Raw genomic sequence first — 23339 nt, 5'->3', positions numbered from 1 at the left:
ACATGAAGGAAGAGGGCAACGTGATGATGGTAAGAATGTGTTAAGGTTCTTAAAAGTTTCTCATCTCATGGAAGAAACAGAATATAACTACCAATTAAATCTAGCTGCCAATAAAAATATTTATTATAACATTAGTTTTTAAATTAGAGGAAGAGAATAATTTCTAATTCATTAGAGAAAAATATGGCACAATTACAACCATTATTAAAAGGCCAGAAAAGAAAAAGGAAACATTATAAAAATAGAACAAAATAAGATGAAAGGAATCATTCCTTATGTATCCAAAATCGCTATAAATGTGAATGAGTTAAGATCCCCTTTTAAAAGATGACTCGTTAGTAAAACCCAAAATATTATCAGTTATTAACTCTAGGAAGGCAAGTAGGATTATGGGTGGAAATTTTCACATTTTACCCTAAACACATCCTTATTGTTTAGTCTTTCATAATGAAAATGTTCTCCTGTGCTATATAATTAGAAATGCTTTTTTAAAAAAGAGCCAGAGACATTATAGTCAAACCCAAATTTCCTGGCTCCAGAAATAATCCTATATAATAAAAGGCTAATATGCAAATTGTCCCCTCGGGAGTTCTATGGACTGGGAGTTCGACTGCTCACTATGATGTGCGCTGACCACCAGGGGGCGGCACGGAATGAAGGAAGGCCCCGGCCGACAGCCAGCAGCCAAGGAAGGAAGGCCCTGGCCAGCAGCCGGCAGCTGGAGGGAGGAAGGTCAGCCAGGGGGAGGAAGGTCCTGGCCGGCAGCCGGAAGGTCCCCATCGACCCTGATCGCTGGCCAGGCCTAGGGACCCTACCCATGCACAAATTTTGTGCACCAGGCCTCTAGTTTATTATTAAAATTATGTATAATAAACTAGAGGCCCAGTGCACAAAAATGTGTGCACTCGGGGGGGGGGGGGATCCCTCAGCCCGGCCTGTGCCCTCTCACAGTCTGGGACCCCTCGGGGGATGTCCACCTGCTGGCTTAGGCCCGCTCCCCAGGAGATCAGGCCTAAGCTGGAAGTTAGACATCCCTCTGGCAGCCCAGGAGCCCTTGGGGGAATGTCCACTTGCCAGCAAGGAGCAGGCCTAAGCTGCAGTCGGACATCCTTAGCACTGCTGAGGAGGCGGGAGAGGCTCCCACCACCACCGCTGTACTGGCAGCCATCAGCCCGGCTTGTGGCTGAGCAGAGCTCCCCATGTGGGAGCGCACTGACCACCAGGGGGCAGCTCCTGCATTGAGTGTCTGCCCCCTGGTGGTCAGTGTGTGTCATAGTGAACAGTCATTTCCAGTCGTTCTGCTGTTAGGGTCAATTTGCATATTACCCTTTTGTTATATAGGATAGACCACCTATTTTTGGCAGGTAAGTTCCTCTTTTATCAGCTTTATATATTGAAGTTCCATTTAACATGGGGGAAAAAAGTATTATCATTCTAAAAAACCACTTGAAATTTGAAAGCTGCTATTCTAGGAGATTTCTAAAGTCCCTTATAACTTTAACATTCTAGACTACTCATCATTTCCCCATTTCTAAGATGAAGACTTTTGCATGAAAACATAGACCAAGGATATTTCATAGGTTGTACTATGTTCATATTTGTGAAATTAACACAACCTTTTTACAGTGAAATAGTCTATAACTCAACCAATTTTTTTTTGTGGGCCTATAACTAAAGGGCTAATATGGCTGATCAGAACTAATACGAATTTTACGTATATACCTTTTGACTAGGAACTACCTACATCTAATCTCAACATTCCGGTCAACACTAGTGGAAAGTGCCTTCACCTGAGAGACAAATGACCTGAACTGTAATCTGGAACCTGCCAATGGCTTATTGTCTGGCCTTGAGGAAGTAGGTTACCTCAGCCATAACGTGAAGAATTAGTTTACTAAATCTCTGAATTTCTTGTCAACTATCAAATTCAACAATTCATGTGAGTCCTTGATGCTTGATCCAAAATATGTGCATACCAGGCAAAAAGAAATTAAACCTCCAATGAAAATGTGGATTTACAGAGACTTATAAAAACTGGTCATAAATATGATGCCTGTCGGGTTAAATTCTTAAGTAGAAAAGATGGTGTGCAAAGTAACTCAAAACTTTTGAGAGAGAACTTTTTTTCCTAGAATAGTGGGCCATGGAGCAACAGGACCCTCATGATTACTGAGCTTTCCCCCCAAGCTTCTTTGAAGAGTGTGTCTAAGGATTGTTTCAGACACCCATCACTCTTATTTTTAGCTCTGAGTTCTCTTCACGAGTGTACTGACCTGTGCCTTGGAGTTCAAGAGGGCTCCCAGATATGGCTCATGATTCATTTGCAGGTACCTCACATTGATTTCCAGAAAGGTCAGAGGAGTAGGAGCCTGGAAAAATGATTTTGGACATAAATTCCTTCTTTGCGTTTGTTCCTGGTCCAACCAATTGATCAGAAATTTACACTCCACAAATTGATCCCTTAGGTGCCATAGGCGATTGGCAATGAAAACAGAAGCAATATTGTTCTCCAAGGGCCCCACAGCTGGTGTGGGGGGAACAAAACGCAGGGCTTTGGTCACAGGCTATTTTCAGCCTCTGATAGCAGTTGTGTTACTCATGTCTCCCCTCAGCCTCCCTCCCGCCCTTCCCTCTGCAGGCCAAGGCTGGCGAAGGCCTCCATATATTTAAAAGGACATTAGCCCCTCCTTACTCAGTTGAGCTGACAGAGACCGAACAGACAGGTAAGTTGAGAAAAACAAGTGTTTGGGCTGGAGGTGGGCTTCCAGCTTGGTGGCTGGTTGGGACTTTGGAAGGTCCCATAGAGTAAGGACGTGTTTCACATCCCAAGTATGAGCAACCACTCTGGTGGTCCTGTGTGAGGATATTCAGTTATGCTCAACTCTGGTGTGGACCTAACTGTTGTTTAGAAAATTCCTAAAAAGGGCAATTAACATTTGGGGGCTTAAGAGAACCTCACAGACAGATAAATGAGTAAGGTGTTATTTTTTATCTAAAACTATTTTCATGGTGGAATAATGTTTCCTATTATCTTAGCCTAAAGACCTGAATTCTAGTCCTAGAACCACATAATGAATGGACGTGTGACTCTGAGAAGCTCCTATCCTCAGGGTCTCGGTCTCCTCTGCAAGGATCAGTATGGGTGTAGTGACGTTTTTTCTAGAATGTAAAATACTGCACAGTTATAAACTGGTGTGATAGGTACAGTAGAGCAGAAGCCAGCTTTCCAGTGCTCCAAATACAAGGAATTGTGCTATTCCGAAGGTGTAAGTGAGTGAGTGAGATTTTTATTCTTCACCATGCTCTGTCTTGCATATAGGAAATACTCGGTGACATTTGTTGGTTTAAAATAGATTTTCCTATCCCAAGGATGTTTAGCAAAAGACTTGCTTTTAATAATTTTAAATTAACCAAAACAGTATCTGAAAAAGGTATTGCTATGTTGAAAATCCACTGAGGGCTCTATTTAGTAGGCGGATAATTCCTAACCAGGAGTGAGGGGGTGATTCCCAGTGTTTCCTCTAGGCTCCTGTCAAGAACTTTTTCTTTTCTTCTCCTCGCCTCCCGCCCCCCCCCCCTTTTTTTTACATCCCAGTGAATGACAGGCATGAGTGTGACTAAGAATGAGGAGTGGTTTTAAGCAATGGTCTGAGCGGAGACGCTACCCAAAGAACAAAGCCGCCACCTCTAATTTCTGTTCCCATCCCTGAGATGGGACTGTGACTCCTCTAACAAGGAGAAATTGGTGAACTAGTAGAAGAAATTTTGTCTCTCTGCAGTGCAATTCAATGCAAATTTAATGAACCTGTATTGACCACGTCCTGTTCCGGGTCTGGGGAGGTAGAGGCAGCACTAATGCAGGGAAGGGTGGGCTGGAACAGCAGGAAGGGTGGGGAAGTAGGAAGAGCCTGTGTCCTCAGTTTACTTTTGGGGCTGAATCTCAAGACTGGGTACATCCAATTCATCACAGTGTATGTAAAACTGCTTTATGACCCAGAAAATGTACGGGATTCTTCTGGCTTGTATTTGGTTCCATTTTTTTAAAAATATATTTTTATTGATTTCAGAGAGGAAGTAAGAGGGAGAGAAAAATAGAAATATCAACAATGAAAGAGAATCATTGATCGGCTGCCTCCTGCACACCCCCTACTGGGGATCAAGCCCGCCGCAACCCGGGCATGTGCCCTGACTGGGAATCAAACCCTGACCTCCTGGTTCATAGGTCGACACTCAACCACTGAGCCACCCCGGCTGGGCCTTTGGTTCCATTCTAATCAACTCAGTCATTAAAATGAGCCCTGGCTGCTGGCAGGGAGCACAGCTGGCCCTCAGGACTTGGTGTTCTCCCCCGCCCAGGCAGACAGCTGCTCTGGGGCCCACATGCGCAAGCCATTCATTAGAGAACAGGGAGGCAGCCTGAACAGCACTTCTCTGAGTTTCCATTTTCTGAGCAGGAAAATTAAGGTAAGGCCAAAGGGATTTGCTAGATTCCAATGCGATGAAGTATAGGAAAGTACTTTGCAAAGCGTAATAAAGCTGCACAATACTCGAGACCTTTGAGAAAAGGCGCAGGCCAAACCCCACGGGCTGCGGGAGGGTTTCCTGCTAAGTGCAAGTGTGATGACGAAAGTCCAGAGGTCAGAGTGAATAAGCTGAGCAGGAGTTAGAAGATGATTGATTTGTTTTACAAGAGGAAGGACCCAGGATAGAAATATAATACACAGGAAATATAACTCCCGAGCAGGCAGACTTCCAGTTACAAGCGTAGGGCTCAGATATCTGGGAATACTGTGTCCAGGGTGGCGCTTCATGGCCAAAGAGAAATGTGATGCCTTCAAATGTAAAAAACTAGTTCTTGATCGCAGTGAAGAAAAGGAGGAAGACCATGACTGTCTTAAGGGCCACGGAGGACAGGAGACTCTTCTGAGCCTCAATAAGGTCCTCATCACGGGAAAAGGTTGATCATGATTTGTTGGTTGTTTACTGCCCTGTTTACTGTGGCGGGGGAACAATAGTAGCTTATTGAACTGGCACAATGAGTCCTGCAAGAAGTCATTCTTCAGGGGAAGAAACAAGTTTAAGGCAGTGAAGTAATTACTCAGGGTCACACGGCTAGAAAGTGACAGAGCCAGTGCTACAGGGTCTTTAAAAACAAATTACAGCGCGGCTGATGTGGCTCAGTGGTTGAGTGTCATCCCATGAACCAGAAGGTCATTGGTTCGATTCCCAGTCAGAGCACATGCCCAGATTACAGGCTCCATCCCCGTTGGGGGATGTGCAGGAGGCAGCTGATCAATGTTGATTCACTTCCATCAATGTTTCTATCTCTTTCTCCCTTCCTCTCTTTCTAAAATCAATAAAAGCATATTTTTTTAAAAAAAATTACAAAGGTCAAAGTAGAACAAAGTGAGTTTCTGAGAGTGAAAGTTGGCCCTCCTTCAGAGATAATATCAGAAAAGATGTAATATGACCCCCATGTTACACCCTCAGAGTAACAGGCAGGCATGTCTACTGTGTCTACGTTTTAAAGGGCCTTTTCACAGGGAAGAAGCTTAGGAGGAAGCTATTGACCTTGAGTGTCCTACATGTGGGAGCTGAAGGGCACCGTCTCCCTGAGCCACAGGGAGGGACTCTGCTTGGCTCTGCTGCTTCCCTTCAAAGCACAGGTCACCAGAGAGGTCAGCTGGTGTTAGGCAACAGAGCTGCCAAAGCAAGGAAGTGCTGCCCTGGGTCACCAGGCACTCTGATCCCCCAAGGGGGCTGCCTCTCTCCCTGGCCTGGCTGTGTCTCTTCCTGGGTGCAGCACACTCTGAAGGCTGAGAAACAGAATTGCTTCAGTCTGAACCAGAAGGGCCACAGAGCAGAAGTAAGGAGAAATTGCTTGTTTTAAGAAAATGGATTTAGACCCTGGGTGGGTAGCTCAGTTAGCATCATCCCAATACAATACACCAAGGTTGTGGGTTCAATCCCCAGTCAGGGCATGTACAAGAAACAACCAGTGAATCCATAAATAAGTGAAACAATAAGTTGATGTTTATCTCTCTCTTCCTCTCTCTAAAAATCAATAAACAAAAAATTTTAAAAATAGAGGTAAAAATAATAATAGCAACACAAATTATTAAACACCTGCTATGTATTAAGGATCTATATAGGATATCTTTGCTATTATTATTATTATTTTATTTAACCTGAAAAGAACCTTCTAATTCAAGCCTCCCCATCCTGTTTTTGCATGAGGACACTGGGCTCAGAGATGTTATGCAATTAGCCAACAATACCACTGATTGTGTCGTTAGAAATCTGGCCAGTCTTTCCGAAGTCTGAGTTCCACTATGCCACATCATCTCCCTTACCTGGATTAAGTGATGAGAGAGGAGGCAGTGTTTGAGAGGGGATGCAACTGGGGCAACATTTCTGTAAAGTGAGGCTCCAGTTGCCATTCAGATCCCTCAATCTGTCTCCAGGCTCAATAGACCCTTGAAGGAGACTCACAACACTGCAGCACTTGGACATCCATCCCCAGTCGAAGTAAAATCAATAGTGAGAGAGAACTCTTCAGCCCCAAAGGAGTCCTTTCCATGTGTGAATAGCACTGGCTCTTAGAAAGTCCTTTATGTTACTAAACCGAATTCAGTCTCCCTGTTACTCCCAAATGAGTACTCTGTCCCACGGAGAGACAATGGGTTAACAAATCCAACGCCCATTGTCTGGGACGTTTGGTTAATGGAGGTGCTGAGTCTTCACCCCTCTCCAGTAGGTTGTGAGCAGGGACATGGGACAGAGAACCAGCTTAACTGAGGTTTCAATTGAAGCTCTGCCATTTACCAGCCGTGTGACCTCAGACAAGTCACTTATGCTCTAAGTCTCAGTTTTATTTATCTGCAAAATGGGAATAACAAACTTAGCTCTGTAGGGCAGTTACACTAAAAATAGTTTATATAAAGGCAACTGATGCATGGTTAACAATAAGTAATAGTTAACATTAATATAAGAACAGAGCTTTGGGGTCAGAGAGACCCCAGTTTCAAGTAGCCATGTGACCTTGGGCAATGTAATTTCCCTCAGACTCCATTTCCCCATCTCTAAATTTTGTAATATTACCTAGCTTGAAGGGCTGCTGTGAAGATTAAATGAGATATGACACAGGCCCAAGGGCAGGTCCTCAGACACACATTAGCTTCAGTAATAATCCTATATAATAAACGTATAGTATGCAAACTGTCCCCTCCACCAGGAGTTGTCTGGGAGTTCGACCAGGAGGCAGGGCCAGCTAGGGGAAGGGAGGGAGTATTCAGCTGGCAGCTGGCAGCTGCTAGGGAACCTACCAGTGCATGAATTTCATGCACCAGGCCTCTAGTGTTATTATATTAGCAATAATTATTATCTCTTAGGTTCCAGATAAAAGTTTCCAAGATCCAAAATCTTTGTCTCAGCCAGTGCAGACAATTTAATTCACTGTGGGATGATCAGGCATCTAATAGGATGACTAAATGAACCAACACTGAGCTAAAAGTGGCATTTTCGATTGAGGTCTCTGCTCGGTCAGGGCCTAAGATTCCTTCCCAGGTACTTTAATGGACAAAGAGGAAACTGAATCATCACTCGGTGCCCATTTTATCCACCCCACCCACTTTTGCCCTAAGGTATCACCTTTCCACGCCATAGTTGGTATTTAAAAGCCAAAGAAACAAAGTGCTGGATTAGGAAGAATGTGCCTAAGATACACAGTTGGTTTTTCTTTTAAAAATTCACGTGGATGCATGGCCACTTTGAGTTAGTACTGAACTAACGGGCTCTTACATTTTATAATACTCTACAGTTGACAAAGTTATTTGAGGTACTTGAAATGCTACAGTCCTACCAGCAAGAGCGAAACAGACAGGACTATGATGCCCGCTTTAGAGAGGATACTGAGGTTCAGAGCGTTGAAGGGTTTTCCCCGATCATATAGCTCGGAAGAGGCAAGACAGATCTGGGACTCTGATCTGCATCTCACCAGGGCTTTCCCAGCCCCCACTACGGCACCTTCCCAGCGTGATCTCTGCCACAGCGTTATTCATTCAGAAGTCTGCACAAGTTGTCTCTCACTGGGACGTGGGACCCAAAAGTCTGGATTCCCCCTCTCACCAGCTGACATAGCAGGGCCCTGCCTTCTGTCTCATCCCCATCGATCTCAGACTGCACCCCGTTTCAATCATGAGCAACTTCCTCAGTGACAACGCAGCCATCTCCCCTCCCCCCCCCCCCCCCCCCAGGCCCAGGACATGGATGGAGACTGTGACCCAGGGGACAAATGGGGCTGAGTGACAGGCAAGCCTATATTTGGTGTGTCCCCCCCTTTAATGGCCCTCGCCTGTGCCCGGCAACACTGATAAGCCCGTGGCCCATCCCTTGGTGTCTTGCCAGCGTGAACTCACATTGTGGGCCTGGCTAGGGGAGTGTTGAGACACAGGAATTCCAAAGTAATGCAGGAGGCTAAGGAGGTTATGCACGGCAGCCAGGGCCTAGATGTGCTTTCAGGCCACAGTGACTTACTGAGCAGCTGCTGCTGTTTGCAGGCCCTGCTAGAAAGGGCGCGACGACGCCCTGCCTGTGAACAGCTTCTCCATAAAGTCCCCCTTACCCCAGGCTCTGATTTTCCGTGGTTCTGGTCACCGGCAGTCAGCCTTGGCCCAACCATAGTAACTGGAAAATTCCAAGAAGTAAACAATTCGTACGTTTTCAATTGCACGCCATTCTGCGCGGCGTGACGAAACCGCCCGTTCTAAGTGGGGATGAAATCTCGCGATGCGTCACCCACGACGTGAATCTCGCATTTACGCTGCGCACGCGCCCGCCCCGGCCCGTCACTCAGTCACTGGGTCGGTTTTCGGAACAGCTGTTGTGGGACCCCAGGGCTGTGGGTCAAGTCGCCCGCATTTTTCTGAATAATGGCCCCAAACTGGGAGAGTGGCAGCGCTGGCAACTCAGACATGGCCCAGAGGAGCCGTGCAGAGTCTCCTGCAAGTGAAACGGTACGGATAGGGCGCACTCTTCTGCCTGGTGTCAGGCATCCTCGGGACACGTCCCTGCAGGGCTTCTGCTGCAATGCTTTAAACCCCGCCTTTCCTCCACCTTCACAGTGGTCCTGTGCGGAACGTGCAGGCGATGGTATTATCGCCATTTTTCACCCAAATTCAAGGTCGCCAGGTCAAGCATAGAATCCGTGTCCTCCAATTCAGGGTGGTTTACCACACCCTTATCTCTGGGCCTTGAAGCATTGAAAGAAAAAAATCGGGGGTGTCTTCTGTGTTTGGCCTCCACTGCTACAATCCCATCTTTAGAGATGAAACTGGGCACCTGTTTAATAGAACCTTTACGGATTTCTATTTTGGGTTTCAAATCCTGACATGTGTATGTCAGATGTTTATGATCACTTTTTTAAACAAACCTGTACTAGGATAGGTTACTTTGTGAAGAAGTTATTATCTACAATCTTATCCTCACTTTTAAAAGTATCACGTGTAGGCGATTGCAGAACACACCCCTCCTACATCCAAGAGGCATATCTCTCTCCCATTAACTTGCAGAACCTGCCAATGAAATCTCCAGAGGAGATCTGAAGTGAGAAATTTGACCTCAGGTTTTTTTTCTTGAACATTTCCACATCATTAATTTCACAAGTGTCACTGTCACATTCCTGGAGGTATATGACATTTCTCCTTTATTTTATATCCTATTGAAACTCTGGATCAAAATGAACATGGGCAAAATTATGTGATTCTATTCTTTTCCAGAGAATATATCATCTTTAATAAGGGAACGATGACTCTAAGGAAAGGAGGTTAGCTAAGAAAATACTACCAAATGTTTACTTAGGCCTCACCTTGTTTGTAAATGAGGGCGTTGGTCAATCATGAAAATCTACTCCAATCATAAAAGTCCTAAAATTTTAATGAAGTAAAATAAATAAGCAGTTTGGGCTTGGGGGGGGGGGAGGGATATTAAGGCCTCTATGCCTTTCTGTGTGCTCTTTTCTCTGCCTGAAGTGTTCTTCCTCTTTCTCTGACGAACTCTTAGTCACCCTTCAAAACCCCATTTGGATGTGACATCCTCTGTGATCCTTCAACACCACTGCTCTCATTTCTAAGCTAAACGTGGGTAGCCATTTCCTCCGAGTCTGCATGGCACGTCTCACAAGACTCTTCTCTGGTGCCTACCTTCCTCAATAGAATGTGGACTTCTCAGTTCTGGGGGACACAATTCTCTTATTATCTCTATGTTTTCCTCCCTTGGATCCCTCACTAGTACCTGATGCAGTGCTTGACACATGATAGTTAGGTAGAAAATGCATAGTGAATGAATGAATGAATGAATGAATGAATGCATACCGACTTGATTTCCAAGCCTTTCAACTCAAAATTCATTATTCTTTCCACTAACCAAACAACTTGAACTATAGAAATAGAAGCATTAATTGTTTCCTTTAAAAAAAAAAAGTTCTCTACAATTATACTGAAATAAAGAGCCTGCTTCTATGAGAGGAAGGATAGAGTGTTCCCGGCTAAGCTCACTCTGCTTTTGTAAATGGGAAACGCTCCTTGCAGGGACATTCAGGTAGGGATGTTCCCCTTGGTCTGAGTATCGGGTTCAGTAGTCTGTTTGCTATTTACCTTCTGTTTCTTAGCAAAACCTGTCCTTGCTACGAGTCTGGGAGACACATTCCTGACCAGTGACCAGGAGGGCTTAGTGGCAATGGCCAACTATTATAAGAAGGTGACTAGCTCCCCAGGAGGGAAAGAGAAGGTCAGAAGCAGCCACTTGGAATGAGCTGATAGTGTTTGGTGTCATGACAAGATGACACACCAGGCTTCGAGAAACCAAAGGATCCCAGTGAAAATTCAAGCCCCCCTGGGGCTGGCAGGATTTCAGAAATTTCACTGAGTGTGGATGATTTATTTTAGTTTTGCTCTGGAGAAACTGAAAACTGGATTCATACTTATCCACAGACACAGAAAGAAAACCATTTTTTCTGATGCTCCTCGTCTAGTCTTTCTCTCTTGCTCGCTCTCTCTCTTTTATCCTCACCTGAGGATATTTTTTCATTGATTTTTAGAGAGAGAGAGAGGAAAGACAAAGAGAAATATCAATGTGAGAGAAACACATTGATTGGTTGCCTCCTGCATGAGCCCTGACCAGGGCTCCAGCTGGGGAGCAGCCTGCAACTGAGGTACATGCCCTTGACCGGAATCAAACCTGGGCACCCTTCAGTCGGCAGGCTGATGCTCTATCCATTGAGCCAAACCATTTAGAGCTGCCTAGTATCTCTTAACTCTGTAGTGAGGAGACAATGATGGCCCAGGGCTGTGGGTGTCCGCAGCTCCTTGCAGCAGAATGTGCTCAAAAGGTGTGGGGAGATACACAGCATCCTCACCTGGCTCTTGTGATCACACCTGGCCCTAGGAGCTCTGTCATGTACCTTCCTGCACATCATGTCACTTGGTCCTCTAAACAACACTATGAAGCAGCAAGGAAAAGAGTGACTCTCTTTATAGCATAGCTGGGAAGACAGATGTAAGAAAGCTACGCAGTTCTCGATGCGCACAGCGAGGTGTGGGTAGCCCCGAGAGCAGAAGGTCGGTTTCCAGACCACTGATCTAGGATAGTGCCAATATAGCTTATTGCCTGGGCTGGGATATTTCCTTAAAAAGGAATTAATAGGAGGAATAAATCTGAACAGGATATTTTATAGATGATAGATTATAGATTATATATTTTTATCAGCAAGATTAGCTAAGGCTTTGCTACCCGAAGGGTGGTCCACTACTAGGAGCATTAGCACTGCCTGGAGTCCGTTAGAAATGCAGAATTTCCTGCTTCTTCCACCACAATCTGCATATTATTAGCAAGATCCGAGGTACTGGACTAGGTCAGAAAATAATGCCACTTTAATAGGTTATTGCCACATCATCTTCTTTTGAATTGCCACTTCTGATGGAATATTTCTTAAAACCCTAGATGGAAAAAATTATGACAATATTTGTATATAATTTTATAGACACAAAATTAGCTCATCCATTCCCTCCAAGAACGCTGAGAAGTCCATAGGAGCAGGTGCTTTTGAAACTTAACAGAAGAGGAAACTGAGTCCCAATGTAGTGAAGTGACTTGCTCAGAGCCTTCCTTATTCAATGACTTGCACACAATAACTACTGAATGAATGAATGAATGAATGAACCACAAACAAAATGGAGCGGTATCCTGATCTTCAGACCATTGCATTGTCAATGATTGGTTCACGCCCGAGGCTGCCTAAATTTGGGGTATTTGCTTTATATCTTGTTAGACTTGACCTTGGTCAGAAAGTCTTCAAGATGCCGAACTTGGGTGGCGGTGCAAAATGTGGAGCCTGTGAAAAGACAGTCTACCACGCGGAAGAAATCCAGTGCAACGGAAGGAGTTTCCACAAGACCTGTTTCCACTGCAGTGAGTTGGGTGAACACCACGAGGGCCCCTCGGCATGCAGGGGGCATTTCAAAGCTCATATTTAGCCACCAATACTTATATATTCATGGTTCTCAAAGTGGTCCCGGGACTAGCAACATCAGTGTCACCTGGGACTTTGTGGCTCCCACATTAGGAAGGGACGGTGCTCGCCTGAGCACCCTCTCTCCAGCCACTTGCCCAGCTCAGAGGCCATTTCCCTGCAGCTCAAAGTCAGAGCAAGCTGGCCTCAGTGGTGAAAACTTTAACCCAGTGGTGACATTTGCAAGGTGTGACTTGGCAGAGAAAGACGGCCATTGGTTATCTGGACAGATTGGATTTGGCCCTAGGTGTCTTTCCCACTGGCCAGCTGTCACTGAAGTCAGCTGCAACTGGCTTTTCCTAAGAAAGAACTTGTGTCAGACAGGGGAACACATGCCAGTTGTTTAAGAGTCAGAAAAGGAAGCGGTTCTGGGCCTGGGCACCAGTCACTTGCAAAGGGAATTTTTAGCATCACCTGCCAGACGCAGATTCACAAATGTTGAAGCTGGGGCAATTTTAAGATCTCGTGGTCCACCTGGGAGTCTGGCTCTGCCGGACTCCTGTGACTTCGGATAAGTCATTTCTCACCTGTGAGTCTGGGCTGTAAGCATCCATAGCAGAGCCAGGAATAGCACCTGAATCTTTGACTCCCTCTAGTCCAGCGGTTTTAAACCTGTGGGTCACGACCCCTTTGGGGGGGGGGAGGGTCGAATGACCCTTTCACAGGGGTTGCCTGAGACCATCGGAAAACACATATATAATTACATATTGTTTTTGTAATTAATCACTATGCTTTAATTATGTAATTTGTAACAATGAAAATACATCCTGCATATCAGATATTTACATTATGATTCATAACAGTAGCAAAATTACAGTTATGAAGTAGCAACGAAAATAATTTTATGGTTGGGGGTCACCACAACATGAGGAACTGTATTAAAGGGTCGCGGCATTAGAAGGTTGAGAACCACTGGAATTTTTAGTAGCCAGCCCTATTTTGGGAGAACAGTCTGTTTTGGCCACTTACCTTCTTTGCTTCCCTCCAGTAGATCTGGCTTAAGGGTCAGCTATACTGGATATTTGGCAGATTCCCTCCCCCCATAGTCTCCCACCCCACCTCCCTGCCGCAGCCCAGTGACCACAAGGCGTCACACTGTTTCAAACAGAACTTCAAGGGGTGGGCTCCATCTGTTGCGACAGGAGACACTGTCCTTAAGCTGCCAGAAACAGTAACGTTTTATCTGCTGCAGGTGTTTCCATTCTCTCTAACCTCCCGCGGCAAACATAAATATCATCGAAGAACAGGGGAGAATACTTTCCGAGCGATTGGGTTGGCAGATTTACTGATGCTTTGAGTTTTTAACAATGGGTAATTCTTTTAAGTCACCAGACACGTCCATCAGATTCATTATTATTACAGTTATCCAAAAGTCACTGCTCAAGAGAGTTTATCCCATAACCCTATGGCTTTTGTCCAAAAACAGCTCGTGTTCTTAACAAAGAGTGGGAGTGAGGAATATTGGAAAGAACACCGGCATTGGAGTAAAAATGACTCGGGTTTGAGTCTGGGTTCTGCCATATACTGTGAGACCTTGGGCAAGTCATTTCTCCATCAGGCCTCAATCTCCCCATCTATAAACGCAGGTGGCCATACCTACCATACGGGTTGTTGTAAGAAGAAAGCTGGAGGTCTTGATGTGGAAATTCAGCTTTCTAGGCCTTTATTCTCCTTTGATCAACTTTGATACCTGAGTGGGAATGGAAAATGGTAGTGAAGCGCCCGCGGTAGGGGGTCTTGTGTTTCCCGGTCCGCAGGAGGATATCCCTGTTCAATGGAGCCGTGGCGGAAAGGATGTGAGCATGTGGTGGTGCATTCCTTTCCACCCTTTGATGTTTTCCTTAGAATGCGTAGGAGGGATGGATGGGGATCTGAGCAGCATACATTCCTAAAGTGGTAGACAGAAAGATCCGAGAGAGAAGCACATTTTTTAGTATTATCATCAAAAAGTAAGTCCACAGGCGACCCTATAATTCCCAGAAATGGGGTTCAGAGAGGCACAGTCTATCTAAGCCTGTCCCCACCAGTGTTTGCCCAACTTCTAGACAAATCTTAATACTTCCTACCAGCACTGTCCAAAATAAATATAAGCCACATATGTAAATTTAAGTTTTCTAGTAACCATATTTGTAAAAGGTACAAAGAAACAGGTGAAATCAATTGTAAAACACTTTACTTAATATATATAAAACTAGAGGCCCAGTGCATGAAATTTGTGCACTGGGCAGGAGGGGGAAGTGTTCCTCAGCCTGGCCTGCAGTCCAGGAGCCCTCAGGGGATATCTGACTGATGGCTTAGGCCTACTCCCCTGGGGGAGTGCACTGACCACCAGGGGGAAGCTCCTGTGTTGAGCATCCTGTGTCCCATCATAGCAACTGGTCATTCCCCCTTTTGGTTGATTTGCATATTAGCCTTTTATTATATAGCATTATAATTTACTAGGGGCCCGGTGCACGAAATTCGTGCACTGGGTGGGGGGGGGGTGTCCCTCAGCCCAGCCTGCCCCCTCTCACATATTGGGAAGCCCTCAGGCATTGACCCCCATCACCCTCCAATCGCAGGATCAGCCCCTTGCCCAGGCCTGACGCCTCTGGCCTAGGCGTCCGGCCCGGGCAGCGGGGACCCGCAGCTGCAGCGGCCCCGCGATCGTGGGCTTCACTTCAGACCCAGGCAAGGGACTCCTAGCTCCTGGGACTGCCAGCTTCGACCGTGCCCAGCTCCCATCGCTGGCTCCACCCCTACTTCCTGCTATCACTGGCCAGGGCGGCAAAGGTGCCTGATTCTCCGATCATGGCTGGGGGGCAGGGCAAAGGCGGCCCCAGGGCCGCCTTTGCCCTGCCCCCCAGCTCTTAGCTCCCCCCTGGGTTTCGGATCACAGTCAGTGGCAGGGGGCTTCTTCCTGCTTTCCCTTTTGCCTCCCTGCATTGTGCCTACATATGCAAATTAACCGCCATCTTGTTGGCAGTTAACTGCCAATCTTAGTTGGCAGTTAATTTGCATATAGCCCTGATTAGCCAATGAAAAGGGTATCATAGTACGCCAATTACCATTTTTCTCTTTTATTAGTATAGATGTGTAATCAATATACAAATTATTAACAAATTATTTTATATTTTTATTTTGTCTGTATTGAGTGTTTGAAATTCGCTGCGCACTTTGCGGTTATAGTACTTCACGTGGCAGGCGAGTGTCTGGGGTACTGGATAGCACAGCTCACTGTGTCTGTGCTTGAGAGTGGGTCAAGCACAGGAGTGGCATCAAATGGGCCAGGGTGTGCCAGGGCATCAGCAGTCCTGCAGTGACAGGAATGAGCACTGGAGGAGGAGTCAAAGCTCTGAGGCCAGGCATGGCTCAGTTATATAATTGTGGACAAGTCGCTCATCTTCATTTACACATGCATGCATGCATTCATCCACCTATTCATCCATCCATCTATCCATCCATCTACCCATTCAACAAATGTTTATAGAGGACTACTAATTCTGGGCCAGACTCTATGCTATGTTCTGGGAATATTAACCTGAAAGTCTTGCTCTTAAGGAACTCAGAATCTAGAACATCTATAAATATTTAAGAAATTGTTCTAATTGGTAACTGAGAGCAACAAGGGCAGAGACAGATATACACCTTATGTGCCCAAATATAAAGCATTTTCCTCCCAAAATTATCCCTCATAAGGGTTTCTCTTGTTTTCAAAGCTTTATAAAGTCTCCCATGCTATAAAACAATCTCTCAATTATTTTATTATTTTTTTATTTTAACAGAATTTTTAATACCCATAACATTGACATAATTGTTTCATGAACTTCCATATGTCTCTTTCCCTAATCACACAGCCACCAGCCTCTGGCCAGTTCTACCTCATCTATATCTTTATCTTCTACACACACTCTCTTATTCAATTCATTTTTTAAAATAAAATACCATTTGAGGAAGGCATATGAGCCTGAAACAACCTCATCCAATGCTGAATTGCTTATAGAGGTCATTTGATGGAACTGGTTTAAAAATTAAAAAGGAGGCAAGTAAATTGAATGTATGTGAGTTCTTATTCCTGGGGCTGTGACTTCCCTCTAATAATCACTGAGCATCACCATGAACAACCATGAAGGATCATTGTTACAAAGCAATCGAGCCCGTTGTTACTTTGTGGAAATCCTACATATTTCTAAAAACTGCCCTCATGTCATGTTAACAGGTACTTCTGATTGAGACACAATTTCCAGGTGACAGCCTCCCACCAGGTGCAAACGGGGCTGCAGAGAGTGGAGATGAGCTGCCCGGGAGGCTGGGCCAGGTGTCTCAGAGACACTGCTGATGCTGAAGATGCAGAGAAACAATCTGGATACCATTGTTTCCCGAATTTGTGTGCAATTAGGAAAAAAAATAATATCTCCAAATCAACATGTGATTGAATTATGTTGTTAAATACTGTAAGTAGGGATTTGACACTTTCATTTATATACTTAAAAGTTTTTTTTTAAAATTGGCAAAATAAATCTTTCTATAAATCCTCTCTCTGGGAAATGGGGGTTTGCTTCGTACACTTTTCCTTATGGGGACACTTTACATTAGATAACATTACGGTGACCAGGGGGCTTGAGCCAGGATAAGCCCTAAGGGTCTCTGAGGCAGGACTGCCCCCCTCGCCTCCTCTAGGCTTCCAGAACTGGATCAGAAAAAGCCTCCATGTCAACTGTCTCCTTGAATGTCGCAGTGCCTTTCTAAGGCCATGATAAGTAGAGAAACTTCTCAATCCTAATTCTTATGATTAAGAAAAATTAAGTTCCTCTCCTGCCTCAGCCCCTTACCTTCTACTCACACACATACTTCCGTGATGTCATTTAGGAAGTCACTCCTGAATTCAGGTTCTTCCAATTCAGGGACAATATTCTTAGCTGACCCAAGCCCACACGCCTGGTTCCACTTCCACCTCTTTCTCGCTGGGCACCACTGAACACACCGCTTCCCTCTCTGTGCCCCAGGACAGGTGCACCGGTCAGCTATCAAAGTGTTCTTGGCCGAGGGCCCCTCTGCTCAGTCTCTGGGCCCCGAGCATGGCTTTGGAGGTGCAGGGAAGTGGGGAGGAGCCTAACCCAGCCTCCGGGCCTTCCTCTCTTCGGCAGTGGCCTGTAGGAAGGCTCTGGACAGCACCACGGTCGCAGCTCACGACTCAGAGATCTACTGCAAGGTCTGCTATGGGCGCAAGTACGGCCCCAAGGGGATCGGGTTTGGACAAGGCGCCGGCTGCCTCAGCACCGACACAGGCGAACACCTGGGCCTCCAGTTCCAAGAGTGAGTGACTGCCCCGCTTCTCCCAGCCTGCACAGCCCCAGTTATCAGGACAGTTCATCCCGTTCCCATAGCAACATTTCCTGGAAGTGGGAGAATGAACTATTGTTGACTTGCCCACCATAGGAATCCTCGGGCTGACCAAGTTTTAATAATGGGCCATCTCCCCCAAAGACTCTTTAAATCATCTGCCTTTCTAAAGGGCAATTACTTTTACACCATGGCCCTTGGTTTTCATGTCAAGAGAAAACCAAGAAAGTACAGATGCTTCTTTGTTTGACCTTTATAAAACTGCATGGAGTCTCATTTCTTCCCTTTGAGCTCTTCTGTGTAAATCACATAAATATGGCAGTGAAGCAATGGCCATTTGCTGTTTGTATGTCACTAAAAGATTTCTTCCCTTGGGTTGTAAGATGACTAATGTCCACAGGAGGAGTGGTTCTGGGGGGGGCGGGGGGGGGAGCTGGGCCTCAGGAGCAGGGGTCCTCAAACTACGGCCCGCGGGCCACATGCGGCCCGCCGAAAACATTTATCCGGCCCGCTGGGTGTTTTTGCCGCTGCTGTGTGCATAGGAATTTGTTCATAGTTTTTTTTAAACCATAGTCCGGCCCTCCAACGGTCTGAGGGACAGTGAACTGGCCCCCTGTTTAAAAAGTTTGAGAACCCCTGCTCAGGAGTAAACAAGTACAACTACCCTGTGGGTCCCCCCTGCTGCCTGTTGCCAACACAGTGCTGAGGTTTCCCCCACCATTATCCTAGGGGAGCTGGGACCTCACACTGTGCCTCCTCCATCTGCCAGCCTGTCCTGATGACCACGCTGACCTCCAGCCCAGAACTCAGTATAGACTGGCAGCCACTCACCTGCAGTTGCTGTCTGGCCAGCTGGTGGCCGGGCTTAGCTCTGCGGTGGGACTGGGCAGTCAGACCATCTGAAGAGTCACCTGGTCCCTTCCAAAGAGAAGAGCCCACGGTAGAGCCTGAGCAACTGCAAGGATGTGTGATTAGTCATTTTAATTTCTCTCATTACTCAATCCCAACCAGATACTCTGTTTAAAGAAGACAATACCAAGTGAATTCTCTGCCATGCTCTACCCAAGGCTCACTCTTCTACGTTAGGGTTTCCTTATGATGCTGCACAAAGAGGGACAAGAGTCTGGAGACCCTGTCCCAGTGCTTATGAGTGGCCCCTACACCCTCACTTTCCTCCGACTAGCCCTGCCTACTTTAGAGGTTATGGTGAGACTCAAGGGATAAGTGGACAAGAAAACACCAAAAGATATGGAAACACGGGGGTTGTTATTGTGCCTCTATTTTGTACGTTGCTCTCATGGGGACAAGGAATGGACTATGGTTTGTTTAGTATTAACTGTCAAGATCCCATCTTGCCCTATAATATTTTCACAACTCATTTTGGAAAGTAGACCAATGGGCTTCCAGATGGAACAGAAAAATCTCTACAGTCACAGCAATAATAACAACACAGCAACAAAATGACAATAATAAAAGCTAACATACATGGAACACTTCTTAAGTGCTTTACCATAGAAAAGAAAGGTTTAAACTAATCATAGCTAACATTTAGGAGCCCTTATACATACCAGGCAGGCACTGTTCTAAAAGCTTTGCTCATGTCACCTCATTTAACCCTCTCAACAACTCTGTGAGGAAGGCACTATGACTGTCCCCATTTTCTAGATGAGGAGTCTGATGCACAGAGAAGTTAAGTAACTTGCTCAACGTCACACAGCAAGGGAGGGCGATAGGTTTCATTCGTCTATTTCCATCAGGTCCCCAAAGCAAGCACGGTCAGCCACCACCAGCAACCCTTCCAAGTTCACTGCAAAGTTCGGAGAATCAGAGAAGTGCCCTCGATGCGGAAAGTCAGTCTATGCTGCGGAGAAGGTGATGGGAGGGGGCAAGGTAAGGACTTCTATATGAGCCAAATGGGGACTCCTTATCTCCACTGGATTGGCTGGGAGGAATGAGAGAAGCAAGTAGAACTGTGGGTGGGAGCCAGACCCTTCATTCCCTTCAGCTCTGAGGGACCACTTTAGGAGCCATCCATCCTCACCCGCTTTCCCGGGCTGAGGCTGTCCCCTGCAGTGCCCTTGGAACCAGAACTGGTGACTTCAGTGCAACAAGCACTAGCCCGCTAGCTATGAGCCACTTTGTAGAAGTTCTGGAGATAAACATGCTCAAGCCTCCCTGCCCTTCGGGGTCCCATTGCTTCCAGAAGGTGCCACCACTACATAATTCAGTCTGCTGCTGGCCTCACCACTGACAGAGCAAACATCTCACAGCAGCAAGACACAACCTCCCTCAAATGTCCTGGCAATCGGGAGAGTGATCAAATGTCTGACACAGCAAAGCACACTCGCTCTACAAGCTCCTCTTTCAGGCCTGACCCCAGGCTCTGCACCAAAGGATCTGGGCCTGACAAAAGGAAAACATCCTGCTTACACTGAGGGGTGGAAGGGCCATGGAGAGCAGTGACTGACTGACTGACTTCAAATATCAGGGCAGTGTCCACCCCAGAGTGGCCATTTGAAGACACATGAGAACCCCTGGGCCATGCCTGGTAGACGTGCAGATGTGCAGAAGGCAGGTGATCTGAATGACCCAAGCCATGCACTCTTCCGACCGGAAATATAGAGTTAAATGAGGTTGAGTTACCTGGATAATTGCCTTATTCACTTTTCTTCTTTAACTTTATATTCCATATAAATGTTACCCACTGTCCCAAATCCAAGCTCCCCTCTCCAGTTTCTTGGTCTTCTAGCCTGTTCTGAAGGGATACATATGGAAATCACAATGATAAGTTTAGTTTTTAGGGGTTCTGAGAATTGCTGTCCAAGTCCATGGCATCTTATTTTCTTCAATTCCCTGGAAAAATTATTCTGGAGGCTGATTAGGTACAGGAATGGTCAAGGCCGTGGCACTCCTTTAGGTGCGCTGGTCAGGGTAGTGAACATGGAAGCAGATGTGCTGCCCCCGCATTAAGAATGTAACTCTCCTGTGCTCCTCAGCCTTGGCACAAGACCTGTTTTCGCTGCGCCATCTGTGGGAAGAGCCTAGAGTCCACGAACGTCACTGACAAAGATGGAGAACTTTATTGCAAAGGTGAGTGGTTCCGGAGACTCTCTTGAGATGTTTTCCTGAGGAGGGTCCTGAGGAGAAGGCTCCTGTCTGCAGGACGCACGGCTGCTCAGCCTGAGCAGGGTTTGGGATCTCAGGATGGGAAGACCACCTACAAAAGAAATCTGCCTGACCCAGCTCTGGTCCTCTCCATCGGAGCATGTGGGGGATGATGCTTACAAATGCTCAGGGGTGGTGCCCAGGGGAGAGAAGATGAGGAGGAAGAGACCACAGGCCTGGACAAATAGCATCACATTCTCTTCTGAAAAGCTCTCTGTCCACCTCAGTGGCAGGTAGGATTGACTGGGGAGGATGAACTCAGTTTGCCCTCTCTTCAGTTCAAGACATATCCTTCTTCCCTCCCTCCTTTCTCTCTCTTTTATCCCTCTCCCTCCCTCCCTCCATTGCTCTTTCCCTCTTTACTTCCTGACATTACTGCTGCTGACATTGCATATCACTTTACTAACAGAGATAGAACTGACAAGTAGGTTTTCCTTCTGGTCCTTGCAGCTCTGCCCCTAGCTGCCTCCATTATCCCTTTGCCTTGCGCAGAGGTAATAGAGGCATAGCTCTTCCCTGATGCTACAAAAGGGGAGGGATGCATTAGGGCCAAGGTAATGTGTCCTCAACCTCAGAGCCTCTTCCAGACCCCAGGAGCTGTGCTGGAGTTGGGTGAGGGGAACACTGAGAGGGGAGCAGAGGGAGGACATTACTAATCAAGACTGTAGGTTGCCAAGGCTTTTCCCATGATGAGACAGAATGGTTGGCTTCTCCTGGCAGGAGAGGACAGTGTCCTCAGCATTCATAAGCCATAAAACCCTAAAATGCTGCTGTGAGCAGCAGGGAGATCAACACGTAGTCAAATAATTGCATGTCAACTGAAAAAAGCTCTCACAGCAGAGACCTACACAAGGCTGTGATATACAGAGAGGCCAGTGATCAGGGTGGGATGTGAGGGATGCTTCTTAGAGGACAAGCTTCCTCTGGTCTTGAAGGATGAGTGTGGCTTTGGGAGGGGGCATTCCAGGCACAGGAAGCAGTGAGCACAAAGGCATCGTTCTCTGTGCCTGGAGAGGCAGGAAGCAGCGGGGGACAGGGCTGTGCAGGCAGCCAGGGGCCAGACTGTGTCAACTCCAATGAGAAAACGTCTGTGAGCATAGTGAAGCGCAAAGAAGTATAAGCAATTTTTATCAGAAGATCTAAAGTAACGTATTCATTTTACTTATAAATTATCTTACAAAAAAACATTTATTAAAAGGACTAGAGGCTCGGTGCACGAAATTCGTGCATGGGTAGGGTCCCTAAGCCTGGCCGGCAATTAAGGCCAATCTGTGGGGCAACCAGCAGGGTGATCTGGGGGGGGGGGGCCACTGGCACCCACCTTTGCTGGCCTGGTGCCACCCACTCGCCGGCCCTGCCCCCCACTGCTGCCAGTCAACTCTCTCTGTGGGGCAACCAGTGGGGCGATTGGGGGGCCCACACTGGCACCCGCCTTGGCTGGCCTGGGGCCTGTGGGCTGAGGGAAGCTCCTGCATTGAGCATCTGCCCCCTGGTGGTCAGTGTGTGTCATAGCAACCAGTCATTCTGCTGTTTGGTCAATTTGCATATTAGGCTTTTATTATATAGGATGCTTCTTACAGGTGAAAACTGTAGGCAGACAAGGAACTGAAATAATGGTGCTAACCAACCCTTCTCTCTCCCCCACCCTGTTTTTGTTCCCAGTTTGCTATGCCAAAAATTTTGGCCCAACAGGTATTGGGTTTGGAGGTCTCACACAGCAAGTGGAAAAGAAGGAGTGAAAAGTGTACCCGTTCTCTGATCTTTCATCGGCCTGAAACATTTCCCAGTGATTTTGCCCAGATGGACACCCTCCCAAATATCCTCTCATCGGTAGTTGGACAGGACTTCTCTTCAGACGCGATCATAGTCTTCACCCAAAGTTAGAAGAGACCTTTAGAAGCAAATTATTAAAAGTTTAATCTGATTCCTGGGATAGGAGAGGCAATAAATACTTTATCAGTAACTTGTATGTCTCTGGATCTTTTCTTTCAAATAGAGGAGAGTTTTTAAAAAGAGAGGTAGCTCAACAAACTAGCTGCAAAGAACATAATACATGTTGGTGTCAATGTGGAAGGAGCGAGGAGGAGGATACACAGGCCAGAGGAGAGCAGTCTTCCTGAATCTTCAGCTGAGCTTCCTGTAGTCTCAGCTAACGGAGAAGAAAACAGGGTCCCTGCAGAAACAGACAACTCGACAGCAGATTTAAAAAGGGAATCAAAACTAACAAAACTGCTGAAGAGGAGGTCCTTTTGTCCCATCACAGGCTTGGCAATGTTACACATTTTGT

At 46.4% G+C, this 23339-nt stretch overlaps 1 protein-coding gene across 1 annotated transcript; it reads left to right on the top strand.

Moving 5' to 3' along the window:
* The first annotated feature begins 2584 nt into the window (after positions 1-2584).
* On the top strand, positions 2585-23015 carry CSRP3 (cysteine and glycine rich protein 3). The gene is made up of 6 exons (XM_059709126.1): positions 2585-2723; positions 12326-12465; positions 17692-17860; positions 19645-19777; positions 20884-20977; positions 22715-23015. Exons 2-6 carry the CDS (start codon positions 12354-12356, stop codon positions 22789-22791), a joined length of 585 nt encoding a protein of 194 aa, XP_059565109.1. The 5' UTR covers positions 2585-2723; positions 12326-12353; the 3' UTR covers positions 22792-23015.
* Positions 23016-23339: the final 324 nt, after the last annotated feature.

This window comes from Myotis daubentonii, chromosome 9 (genome assembly GCF_963259705.1).
Source record: "Myotis daubentonii chromosome 9, mMyoDau2.1, whole genome shotgun sequence".
In the NCBI taxonomy this organism is placed as follows: Eukaryota; Metazoa; Chordata; class Mammalia; order Chiroptera; family Vespertilionidae; genus Myotis; species Myotis daubentonii.
Note: the sequence above shows the minus strand (reverse complement) of the source record. Positions and strands in the feature narration are given on the sequence as shown.

Coding starts and splice junctions, on each gene's coding strand:
- CSRP3 (XM_059709126.1), top strand. CDS start 12,354: ATGCCGAACTTGGGTGGCGGTGCAAAATGTGGAGCCTGTGAAAAGACA. Junction 12,466..17,691: donor CAAGACCTGTTTCCACTGCA/GTGAGTTGGGTG, acceptor TCTCTTCGGCAG/TGGCCTGTAGGAAGGCTCTG. Junction 19,778..20,883: donor AGGTGATGGGAGGGGGCAAG/GTAAGGACTTCT, acceptor TGTGCTCCTCAG/CCTTGGCACAAGACCTGTTT.